The sequence below is a fragment of the Phasianus colchicus genome, chromosome 21, assembly GCF_987193195.1.
Source record: "Phasianus colchicus chromosome 21, bPhaCol1.hap1.1, whole genome shotgun sequence".
NCBI classification, from domain to species: domain Eukaryota; kingdom Metazoa; phylum Chordata; class Aves; order Galliformes; family Phasianidae; genus Phasianus; species Phasianus colchicus.
This window is the reverse complement of record NC_143456.1, coordinates 5,063,181-5,075,407: the sequence shown is the minus strand read 5'-3', so window position 1 is coordinate 5,075,407 and position 12,227 is coordinate 5,063,181. Positions and strand designations below refer to the sequence as shown.

General features: G+C 45.8%; 1 protein-coding gene across 1 annotated transcript; it reads left to right on the top strand.

Annotated features, from left to right (window-relative positions):
• The first annotated feature begins 8 nt into the window (after positions 1-8).
• MDH2 (malate dehydrogenase 2) lies at positions 9-7,670 on the top strand. The gene is made up of 9 exons (XM_031591812.2): positions 9-165; positions 1,758-1,926; positions 2,714-2,797; positions 3,437-3,546; positions 3,998-4,123; positions 4,751-4,828; positions 6,022-6,121; positions 6,533-6,684; positions 7,369-7,670. The coding sequence occupies exons 1-9, from the start codon at positions 61-63 to the stop codon at positions 7,498-7,500; spliced, it is 1,056 nt and encodes a 351-aa protein (XP_031447672.1). The 5' UTR covers positions 9-60; the 3' UTR covers positions 7,501-7,670.
• The last annotated feature ends 4,557 nt before the right edge of the window (positions 7,671-12,227 follow it).

Genomic DNA, 12,227 nt, shown 5'->3' with positions numbered 1-12,227 from the left:
GGCGGTGTGAGAGGAATTCACGCGAGATCTGTTCTCGCGAGATCTGTAGCCGGCCGGCGCATGCGCGGCGCAGTGGAGGTCGTTGGAGTCACAGCCGCCGCCATGCTGTCCCGCCTCGCCCGTCCCGCCGCCGTCCTGAGCCGCGGCCTGGCCACCAGTGCCCAGGTACGAGCCTCGGGGGTGAGAGGGGATCGGAGGCGTTGGGTTCCTGCTGAAAGCCGGCTTTCCGGCAGGGAGAAGCGGCCTAAGGGCGATGGGCAGCCCGTGGGGCGCTGAGGTGAAGCTGAGGGGGGCTGTGTGTGGCTGGGCACGGCGGAGTGCTGCCTGCATCTTCCTGGAGCAGGGCTGAGCAGTTGGTAACGGTGATCCGTGGTGTGCCGGGTCCTAGAAGTGCTCGGATAGCTCTGTCAGATGCGTGGTTTGATTTTTGGGGTGAGCTCGCGTGGAGCCAGAGCTTCACACGCATCGCTCCGTGGTGCCCGGGGGCCTTTCGTGTTGGGGACATTCTCTGATCCGTTGTGTGTGGGTGCTGACCTCTAGGTACCAGGGGTACTGCTTTGTGCTGGGTAGGGAGGGAGGGAGGGAGAGCTCTGCCTTTTAAGTGAAGCAGTTTTCCTGTGGTGTGTGCAGGATGGCTACCACAGCTCTAAAGACAGGCTTTGTGAGAGAGGATTGTGTAATTTAATAGGAATTATATTCGATAGCAATGAGATTTTGATCTTAGGGTATCAGCTCAGTCATAAACATGGGGTGCAGCAGTGACTAATGCTAGACTTTGCTTTCCTTTGAAGAGTTTTGTGCTAAATTGTATTTCTTGCAGTAGCAAGGATGCTGAGCTAAGTGCAAATTGATCTAGTTTGTGGGTGGATTATTTATTATGCTATGAATTATTATTAAGCTAATAATTAAGCTGTTCCTGCAGTGAACTTGGAGCAATTATAGCTTTATCTGGTAGGACAGTGATACAGAATGCCATTAGCACGTTCCATCTCTGCTGTAGCCTCTGGTCCTCCATCAGTTTGGCAGAACATTACAGTTCACAATTTTTCTGATCTTTTAAAATAGCTTTCGTTACGTTGTGGGCACAGGGGGGCCATCAAAAGAAACAGCTTTCTTCCAGAGAGCACATCTGGGTACAGTTGGTTCACAGGGCAACAAAGCAGAGTTGATTTTTGCTTGCTTGTCAGCTGCCTTTAATCAGAGCTGTAAGTTTGTAATTTAATGTTCTCAGGGCTCAATTTTGAGGCAGTTGCAGGTACGATTTTATTTCAGGCATAGACATTTTCTTCACGTATGTACAATAGCTGTTACATTTACTGTAGTCCATTAAATGTATTGATTGTTTTCCAAATGGGAAGGCTTTTTTTTTTTTTTAACAATAGCTTTGAAAACTGGAAAAATTACAACACACATTTTGCTCTGAATGAGCTGGATGTCCACAGGAGCAGGTATTAGACAAAAGTCTGCAGCTGAAGAAGAATGGTCCTCTCAGTGCTCTGCCTAATGCTGCTTTCTGTGTGAGCTTCAGATCATAAAGAACACTTTCATCCTTGTTCAACCAGCAAATCTCAAGGATCTTTGGGAAGCTGTTGTGGTGATAGCTTTCTGTGGGCTTAGGCAAGCAAATTTGCGTAGTGCTTGATAAAGAAATTGAGAAACAGAACTAAAAGTAAAGAAAGCATGGTGAAATCCCCAAGGTCACTTCTGGATTAACGAGCCAAACAACTCATCAGCACGTTTTCTTATTTTTCCTTCAGAACAATGCCAAGGTAGCAGTGCTGGGAGCATCAGGAGGGATTGGGCAGCCTCTCTCCCTTCTCCTGAAGAACAGCCCTCTGGTGAGCAGGCTCAGCCTTTATGATATCGCACACACTCCTGGTGTTGCAGCTGACCTGAGTCACATCGAGACAAGAGCGAATGTTAAAGGTATGGTGAGTGGCTGTTAGTAGACTTTGTGTATGCTGAGCTTGTTTGAAGGATCCCCTCAGGTGTGTGCGATGTTTGGCAGTGCCTGTTGTTGTTCTTCATGTGAAGGGGAGTCTTCACATCATCCTGAAGCCTAGTGTCAGCTGAAGTAGCTTCTTTCTCAAGTGGTGTGTGACTAATTAAGGCTTAGCTGATTAGATTGGCATGTATGGAGATGAGAAATAGTCTGTGGTTGCACAGTTGGAAGAGAATTCATAATAGCTGGCAGGAAACATTCAATAAAGTCATATCAGGAAAAAGCCTGAGTATTGAATTTAAAATCTTGACTATAAATAGCCTTAATTCTCCTGGGACATCTGTGTGCATTGCATGTGCTTGTTTTCTTCAGAGGTAGCAATCAATTTTTGATGAAATCAAAGAATACTTCATTTGCTGATCTTCATTTTATTTGAAGATCACTGAAAGGTTATGCTTTACTTGAATGTGCCTATCTGCAGTTCTTTTGGGGGCACTGAGTCAGCTAGGATCTTAGATTATGTATACATAATGGGAGCAACTGGCTGTAAGTGAAATGTACAAATGTGTGGTTCTTATCCCACTTATTTTGTGGGCTTTGAAAGCCAGAGCATCAAATCAGATCCATCAATCCATAATCTTATTGCTTTGATTCTGAGTGTGAATTGAAAACTAGATTCAAATTTAGATGTCTTTAGGCATAATTTCGTTCTTCAGACTCAGTTATTTAAAAACTGGTGAAAACACAATGTCTAAAAATTTTCCATTCCAGGTTTCCTGGGACCTGAGCAATTGCCAGAATGTTTGAAGGGCTGTGATGTTGTAGTGATTCCTGCAGGAGTCCCTAGGAAACCAGGTATGTTCTCCATGATAAAAAGCCCTAGGGCTTCACTGAAGTGCATCTCTGCAGAACTGCAGTACATTCCAGGAGGCTGTGGTGCTGCTTTATGGAAACTTTTTGGTTGCCTTTGGGTGTAAGTGGTCTGTAAATAACACTGACCTAGAGCTTGTGGTGCCTCAGTTAGTCACTGTCTTAGATTGTTACTTGTAAGATGGGGAGAAACACTGATTTCTGGGGTTCTTTTGAAAGGGGGAGGTGCAAAGACTTCATTGCAATTAACCCTGAGTCTCCCCTAATATTTTTTGCCCAGAGCAATACCATGTTCAAAAACTGCTTCATTGTTTCTTTTCTTAGCAGAATAGAATAGTCTGTTCTGAGTTAATTGTATAATGTCTCTGAGCATCTCTGAATGAATGCCTTTTTAGTAGCTCTGATCTGTTCTATTTCTATTTTTTGTATACTGTTGGGAATGTAACAAAAGTCCAGGCTTTAATTCATTTCTCATTCTAATTCTGCATTTTCCATGGTGGCAGCCCTGCAGCTAGCAATATTTTGTACAGATCAATTAATGTTCCAGCTGTGGTTGTGGAGGTGACTTCAGGGAGGGATGAATAGGCTACAGGTAACTGAAAATATTTACTGGATATGTTTTAGGTATGACCCGTGATGACCTGTTCAACACCAATGCTAGCATTGTTGCTACTTTAACAACTGCCTGTGCAAAGCATTGTCCAGAAGCCATGATCTGTATTATTTCCAACCCGGTAAGTATTTTCTGGAGACCTTCAAAATCTAGAAAAGAATATCCAATCTCAGAATACAGAGATAATCTGAAATAATCTGCAACTTCATGCTAGTTTTGACCAGCAGCTTTAAGGTTTATGGAATATTTGCAGGAAAACAAGAAGAAAAGCTAAAAGCCTGGCTCTGTCAACAGATGGTTCTTGAAATGTAACAAAGTCAGATTAAATTTGTATGTAAAAGCTTCTGTATGACTGGTTATAATACATACTGCTATAGCCACTGTCTCATTGGTTGTTTAAAATAAAACACTTGTTCCAGCCTGCCTGTAAGTTGTTCTTACTGTTAAAAATTGGCTGATTACAGGTGACTTAAAGTTGGAAGTATGATGTTTCTTTACTTTCCTGTTCATTTCATGCATTGGTTTTGTTATGCTCCTGTTTCCAGTGAACACTTGCATGTTTTTGCTTGCAGGTAAATTCAACCATACCCATAACTTCAGAGATTTTCAAGAAGCATGGTGTGTATAATCCTAACAGAATCTTTGGTGTAACAACACTGGACATTGTCAGAGCGAATACTTTTGTGGCTGAGCTAAAGGTAGGCTGTAATGATGAATGCTGGGGAAAGGATATTGTATGCTTCTGTCATCAGTTCTACCAAAAATGTTTCTAAACATCACAGTGTAGAGCTAAAGTAGTTCAGATTTATGTGGAGCTGGAGCTGAAAGCAATGATTCCCTGCAGAGGAGCCTGGGGATAGGGTTTCTTACAAAACCTACTTCAAGAGACTTTGACCTTTCCTTTCGTAAATCTCCCCTGTGAGTGAGCTGCATGTTTGCCCTCATTCTCTTGGCACTTTCAGCCCTGCTGGTGCAACCGGAGGAGAGAGGCTTGCAGTGTATCTTTGCAAGTCATGTTGTCTGTGCTGCACCTTGTAGGATATTCTCTGTGTAGTATCAAACAGTGTGAAGGCTTCACTGCTCTTAATAGCCCTGGTGGAGTTTATACCTTTGCTGCTATTTATCTGAACTTGCATTGACTGTCTAAAGTTATCAGGATGAATAACTTGGAGTTTGACTGTATTGATTAGCACTGCCCTTGTAGTGTAGCTGCCTCTGAAATTTCCGGATGTCAGGATACTGAGAGCAGGAAAAAATGTGGTGGTTTTAAATGTTTTTTCTTCTCTGTACGTCTCAGAAACTGGAAAGTTTTATGTTTCCTTTAGGGTTTAGATCCTGCTCGAGTAAGCGTTCCAGTTATTGGTGGCCATGCAGGGAAGACCATCATCCCTCTGATCTCCCAGGTAGGTCATATTAACTGCTGTGTGTGGCATTACCTCTGTGTGATGTTCCTCCTCACTGTGTTAGAGTTGATTTCAAGTGCCTTTGTGGTGGCATGGAGCGTGCTGAGATACAGCAGGGACAGTCCTTCCTGCTCCTGTGGCTCATCTTATTCTGAGATGAGATGCAAGATACTCAAAGGCAAAGAGCTACTTCTGAACTTCTGTGAGTGGCTTAACTAGCATCAGTCTTTTTTCCCTACAGTAGCTCTGGATTAAGAACTGAGGTGTAGCATGTTTACAGATGTCTTGGCAGTGTTTTATTTTGTCACTCATTTTTTATGATGGCTGTTGCATGGAGTAAATGCGTTTCTTCAGCAGGATAATGAAAGCGCTTTTGAAATAAGGGACTGGAATCACTTTTTCAACATCCAGTATTGAAATGAGTAGGCAGAGCTCAAGTTGTGTGGAGAGGCCTGCTTCAGAAATGATTGGTAGAGAGAGATTCCCTTCATGCATCTAATCCAAAATGAATTACAGTCCTAAAGCAGGCTGCAGCTGAATGAGACGGGTAGGATGTGGCTAAGGAGCTGTCAGTGGAGCAAGGACAAAAAGCTTTGCTATAAGTGAGGAATAAAATACCCTTCACAGAAGGACAGTCTTAGGGAATAAGAGCAAGGGCTTTAGCGCAGCTGAATGCTGAGAGGGTGCTCAGTCAGTCAATCAGGACAGCAGCAGCTGTGCTTAACAGACTTGTGTAGCTGTATTTGAAGGTTCACTAACTTCCTAAATACTGCTTGCAGACTGGATCCTCCATAAGGCTCTTGACTTCCATAATGCCACGGTGACCCAAATATTTATCATGTGGCTTTTTGAAATTCCTTAGTGCTGGTACATGCTTGGAGGGCATCTGTCTATGCAAAGGACTACATGGTAGCAAGTAACCAAGCCTTGGCTTTGCTGTCAGGCTACAGTTTGTCCTTGAGTAAACTAAGCATGACTAGCTTACCGTTACAGTTCATGCAACAACCAGAAGCCTTAGTGAATGCCTGCAGCTGCTGGCCAGTCTGTCACACAATCTGTGAGCTGGGGTAGCTGATTTTCCTGCTCAAGAACTGCTCGTAACAACTGTGGTGGTGCAAAAAGTATCACATGAGTGGCCTTGTGAATCTGGAGAGGTCCTGGTATTTGATAGCAACTTTTTTTTCCCAATATAGTGCACACCAAAAGTGGACTTCCCTCAGGATCAACTGGAAAAGCTTACAGGGAGAATTCAAGAAGCTGGCACTGAAGTTGTCAAAGCTAAAGCAGGAGCAGGTTGGTTCTTGGCTACAGCTTCCAAGTAATTTTTGTCCAGCTGAATGGATGCAGTTTTCTTCAGCTTAATCTTATCTGCAACTCTGATGCAGAGTTAGGAATAGCTGATTACAGTTCTGACTATGTCAGGGTCTATGTTAACTGTGGTACTAGAAATAGCTCAGTATGTAGGTAAGTATAAAAATCAAAGGGGCCCTGAACATGTATGGTATTTAAAAGTCATCTTGTCTCTCTAATTAAGCTGTTTCTTATAAAATCTGCTCAGCTGTGTAGCACATAGCTGTTGCTTTATCAAACTATTTGTGAGCTTGAAGCCAAGCTCTGCAAACTCAGCAGTGTGGAAGCTTTTGATACTAAAACAAGTATTGAATTTAAATGTGACCTGTTCTAAAAGTGATTTAACTCTTGCAGGATCAGCCACCTTATCCATGGCCTATGCTGGCGCTCGGTTTGTGTTCTCTCTGGTGGATGCCATGAATGGAAAGGAAGGGGTTATTGAATGTTCCTTTGTTCGCTCGGAGGAGACGGAGAGCCCATACTTCTCTACACCTCTGCTACTGGGAGTACGTGCTTTAAATGAGGGAGCTTAGAAACAGCAGTTACTGAGCTAGTCTTTAGATTTAGTGGCTTTTATTCAGTAATTTCAATTCAGTCTAGTGCTAAGTATCTCTACAGATAACAGCCAAACATACAAGTAAGAATTTTGTGCCCGTTTATGGAGAGCTTTCATATAGTTAACCAGCCTGGTCTCCTCAGCTTGCTCTGCTGCAAACAAATCTCTCATAAATTGTGGTGCATGCAGAACCATGGCATGGATTAGGATTAATGGATTGATTTCAGGACCTCTATTGAGCTCTGAAGGAACAGTTGTTCATGCCCTCTGGGCAAAATGATAACCAAGGATGCTGCAGTCCTGACATGGCTGCTGGGATGCAAATGTATTTTGTCCTGACTGATAACTGGGGAATGGATGCACTTAGAGTATAAAGGGGAAGAATTTGGATGTATGTGTCAATACTTATACCCAAATGAAAAGTGAGTGAGAAGTTTGTGAAAGCTGTAGAAGCTGCTACAAACAACAAGGAGCTTCACAGCCTTGCAAGGAAGCACAGGCTTGGCAAGCAGAAGAGATGGCAGAGGTCCTAGGGTGGGTCCCCACCTCAGCTAGACCTTAAATAATCAGAACTGTTAAATTGTTCTCCAGATCATTCAATGAATAGTTAATCCTTAAATCCTCTTTCCCTCAGAAAAATGGAATTGAGAAGAACCTAGGCATTGGCAAGATCACCCCCTTTGAAGAGAAGATGGTTGCTGAGGCCATGGCTGAGCTGAAGGCTTCTATTAAGAAAGGAGAGGATTTTGCAAAGAACTTCAAGTGAAGAGTTGATGGAGAGGAATTGCAACTTCCTTAATTTATTAAGGCATCATGTCACTTTACGACTTCTGATTCAAAGCTCATGCTTTGATTGAAGTCTGTCTGTATTAGCTTAACGATTGTCGTCAAAGCAAAGCCTGATCATCAATAAAATGGCCTCATTTTTTCAGCGTACCAGGTGGAATCATCTTAATGTGTTTGTCTTTTGAAGGTAGAAGCTGCAGGTCTTCGAAAGGTTATCAGTGATAATAACTTCTTAAAATGGGTAAGCCAATTGCTAGATTTAATAAATGAGTGATCCCAGTGAAGAGGGTCAGTGGTTCCTTTGCAGGAGGGAAGGTGGTAGTACAGACTGACCGTGATAGGCACTTCAAGGCTAAGGAAACCTAAAATTACATTTAGTGTTGAAAATAGTCATGCATTTCCTCCCCAGATCATGAGGTCTTACTGGATGGCACTCTGTTGTCTGGACAGAGATGATAAACAAGAGGAGGTGGTCTAGCTTACAAAGCTTGCTCATGCTCAGGGTGCTTTACACCCCCCTGTGTACTGTCACTGGTTTATGAAAGTTGCAAAACAAACAGCCTTTTGAATTAAGGGTGGCATTTCAGTCCTCTGAAGCTTTTGTCTGAAGAGCTAAGTGGGGAAATTGAGCAACACCAGCACCATGCTGCAACAGGAACTGCCTTTGAGCATCTGCAGCCTGGTAGGGACATTTTCTACATGGCCTTCTCTATCCTGGTGCCTGGTTACATGCCATGCAGCTCCTCTGAGCTCTCAGCTGTGCTGTTGCTTTAGCTTTATCCTGGGCTGCTGTTCCATCACTACAGTTGGGAAAACAGAAGTGATCAAATAAGATTAAGACAGGCTGCAGAGGCCTGCAAAAGGAATCTGATCAGTGATCCAAATAGTTGGGTTTTCAGGAGGTTGGCATATTACTTCCGTTACCTTGAGGTGCTGGGATCTCTTACGTAATTTGACTTTTAAAGGGTTACTAAAAGCACAGTGATTTAAATGTCAGTCCTGCTGTAAGAAAATAATTAAAATGCTGAGAGTGACTTTTCTCTAGTTAGAACTAAAGCCTTGATTTAGCATCTACATAGATTTCTTTTACATTCATCCTCTTGTGAATATAAAAATAAATGTCTGCAAGAAAATGGTGATGACAAGCTCTGTTGCCGAGTTCTTTGAAGGTAAGCTTTAATGAAGGAAGCTATTAATTCAATCTTCCTCTGTGCTCTGGGGGCTGCTTACCCTATTGCTTTGAATTGCTCTAATCCACGTAGGTTGAATTCCAAGTTGAACAGGCTCTGTTTTGATGAGCTGAAGGAAGCACTGAAGCCCAGCACCTCTGGGTGAGCTGGGAGTGCAAAGGTAGACAAAGGCAATTGGTGCTGTTTGGTCACTGCCTTTGTTTCTTCCTGCTTTCTGTATTCCAACTCTTCTGACACTTGTGGAATGAAGTACTTGGCTCTGTCCCTGCTCTGTGGAATGTGTAGGCAGAGTGAGGACAGCAAATGCAGTCCTTGTCCCTCCTACCTGCAGAAATGTGATGTATGAAGTCCTGGTATCTTTGCATAAATAGTAATGAACTGGAAGCGTCGGCACTCGTTACTCAGCAGGCTTGGAACAAAGTAGTTATTAGATGGTATTAATAGAATTAAAGAACTAGAAATCATGATGAGGGGGGCAGGGAAGGATGCAGAGGAGTGACAGATCTGGGCGTTGTGTTCCAAGTGAGAAATGGGAAGTGGTGGTGGGTTCAGTGACAGAGCTGTGGTTTCTGCAGTGAGATACCAGGAGGAGGACATGGGCTGGAGGTGAATTAACTTTTGTAGCTGCCCATCGTGCTGACCTCTGGCCTGACACTGAGTGGGTAACACAGTGGCCAAGGTGCAGGGAGATGCACGTTGAGAGGAATGACTAAAGCAGTTCCAGATGGCCAGGTGTCAGGTCACCCCATCCCACCTGCTGCTTCCACGCTGCTGCGGTAACAGGATGGAGTGCAGCAGGAGAATAAAACAGGGAGGAAAGCTGGTGGTGAAGTGTATTGCTTTGCTATTTCCTCGTCTTGGTCCTGGGGGGCTTTGGGTTGAAAGACCCCAGGAGGAGACTGCAGGCTGGCAGCCCTCACCCCCGTTTATTGCTTCCCTGCATCAGGGTGGGGTGCTGGCACCTGTCCCCATGTGAACCCGGCTTGCAGTCTCAATTGAATTGGTGAATTTTAAGGGCAGATGGGTGGGAATAAGTGCTGTGCCATATCCGTGTCCATAAGGAGCTTTAATCCTTTTGGAACATCCGTCCCTAAGCTGGTGTGTGGTGGCCCTAAGCCTCCCCTGTCCCCAGGGATGCTCCGGGAGATGGCAGCAGCTGCTTGTCTTTGGGCAGGGCTGGGAGTGCAGTGATATTTAGGAAAAACAGGGCAACAACAGTGGGAAGCACTTGGGAGCAAACTCAGCCTTGGGGAAGCTGGGCTCTGTGCTTTATATGCAGCATCTTCAGCTCATGGGGAGGTGAACAGGGAGAGGAAAGGGATTGGAAGGGTGATGCCAACGGGTTAGAGTGTGTGCAGGACTGCTGTGGTTCCAGCCTTGCAGAGGCCCCTTGTACTCCCCCTGTTCTCCTGCACGGTCGTGGGCACAGCTGAATCACTGCCTCCAAGCAGACTTGGAGCACAGCACTGAGACAGGGCGGGTTTGTTTGCATTTGTGGGGAAACCCGTTAATAAAGGGCACAGAAGGGACTGCTCTTTTGCTGGAACAGATGGCGGATAAGGCAGCGAGATCAGCATGCAGGGCTCCTGCTGGGGGCTGAGTGCTAGGTAGGAGGGTTGGTGTGCTCGTGGTGCCCCGTCCCCTGCTACACCATCCTTGCATGGTCTACCCTTGGCTTTTTTGCATGTTTGGCTTTTCCTCTCCTGCTGCTGTTGGGGGATGCTGAGCCCCTCCTCACGCATGGGGATGGGGCTGAGCCGCAGTGTGAGCTCCACAATTAGGCCCGTTCCTCTGCCGCCTCATTTGATCTCCTTTAATTATTTATCATCTTTTTCCTTCCCGAACTCTCAGTTCCTTTCAAGTGCTGCTTTCCTTCCGCCCCCCCTCCCCCCCAGCTGCAGCAAGCTCTGCCTTCTGCTCTGCAGCAATTACAGTCCCTTCTCCCCCCTCCTCACACATCTATCTCCTTTTGTTCTCCCCGTGCTGCAGAGCCCAATCCCCCCAACCCCCAGGACGCTGCAGAAGCTCTCTTGCCCCCATGCACAGCCCTATGTAGGGTCTCCCCACCTTGCTTTTGCTGCCATCCTCTTTGTTTCCCGGCCCCAATGTGTTATTCAGCACTGCAGGTGTTGGAAGGAGAGCAGTGATGTGTGCTCACCCTGAGGGTGGTGGGGTGTTCCCTGCATGGGCTGCTTCCCTTTTTGCTACTGAAAAAGGAGGGGCACCAACCATGTGGGGGCTTTTCTCACCATGCAGCCCCTCCTCGTGCCCCATGTGGTGCAGAAAGGAGGAAGCATAGAGTAGAGCCCCATAAGAGCAGGCTGGGGATGCAGGGTGGACTTGTTTTCCTGCCCCAAATTGCCCTCTGTGGCTCCAACAGTGGTTGTAGGGCTGGGATAGGCTGTCCTGGGCTGTGGTGTGCATGGTATCTGCAGTCTGTTGTGCATGTGTCTGTGTGTGTGTCCACATGTACTCATGTTTGCATGTGGGCTTATGCATGTGCATGCAAGTCTGCATGTATGCATATGTGTGCATACAGGTGCATGTCTGCATGCATATCTGCATGTATATGTGTGTGTCTGCCTGTGTGCACACATCTGCATCCGTGTGCATGTGTGTCTATGTGCATGTCTGTGCAAATCTGTGTACCTGCATTCACGTGCAATTCTGTACATGTCCATGTATATGTGTGCATGCATCTGCCTGTGTATGCATGTGTCTTCATGCATATGGATGTCTGTCTGCATGTGTGTACACGGCCAAGAGCCATCCCACATCTGTGCAGTTGGGGTGGACTGGGGCCATCTGGGGACAGGCTGACCTTTTCTTGCCTGTGCCAGGTGCTTTAGGATTGGTTGGGGCATCTCATCCCTTGCCAAAGCAATGCATAGGGGTTTTGGGGTGGCAATGGGGGAGTTTGGGGGGGATGTAGCAGCCTGTCCCTTGTCATGACCATAGTGGGTGGTTTTAGGTTGTTTAGCAAGATTCCTACCATGGTGGGCTGGGATATGAGGTAAGGCATGGGGTGGGATGGGATGTGAAGTGAATGGGATACAGGTTGGAATTAAGAATAGCGTATAGTGTGGTATATGTGGGATATGGGATGTGGAAAGAAATATGGGATGAGAAGAGATATGGAATTGGCAATTTGATGAAATGGGATGTGGGATAGAACGTGATATGAGAGGATATAGGATAAAGGATGAGAAGGGATGTGTCATGGGACAGAATAGGATGGGCTTTGAGGTGGGATATAGGTTGGGATGAGACAGAATGGGTGATGAGAAAGGATATGCGAGGTGAGTTATGGGATAGGATGTAGGACAGTGAGTGGGATATGAGAGGGGATGGGATATGGGGTGGTGGGGAAGTGAGGTTCAAAGTCCATGGGGGAGGGATGTGGGGCTTTGGGGTGCCGGGGTGGAGGCGACGGGAGGCTCCGTTGGGGGGAAGCTGGGGGTGGGGCTGTGCGCAGTCCGCCGAGGCGCCCTCCGACCAGCAGGGGGCGCTGTGATCC

Coding starts and splice junctions, on each gene's coding strand:
- MDH2 (XM_031591812.2), top strand. CDS start 61: ATGCGCGGCGCAGTGGAGGTCGTTGGAGTCACAGCCGCCGCCATGCTG. Junction 166..1,757: donor GCCTGGCCACCAGTGCCCAG/GTACGAGCCTCG, acceptor TTTTTCCTTCAG/AACAATGCCAAGGTAGCAGT. Junction 2,798..3,436: donor AGGAGTCCCTAGGAAACCAG/GTATGTTCTCCA, acceptor GATATGTTTTAG/GTATGACCCGTGATGACCTG.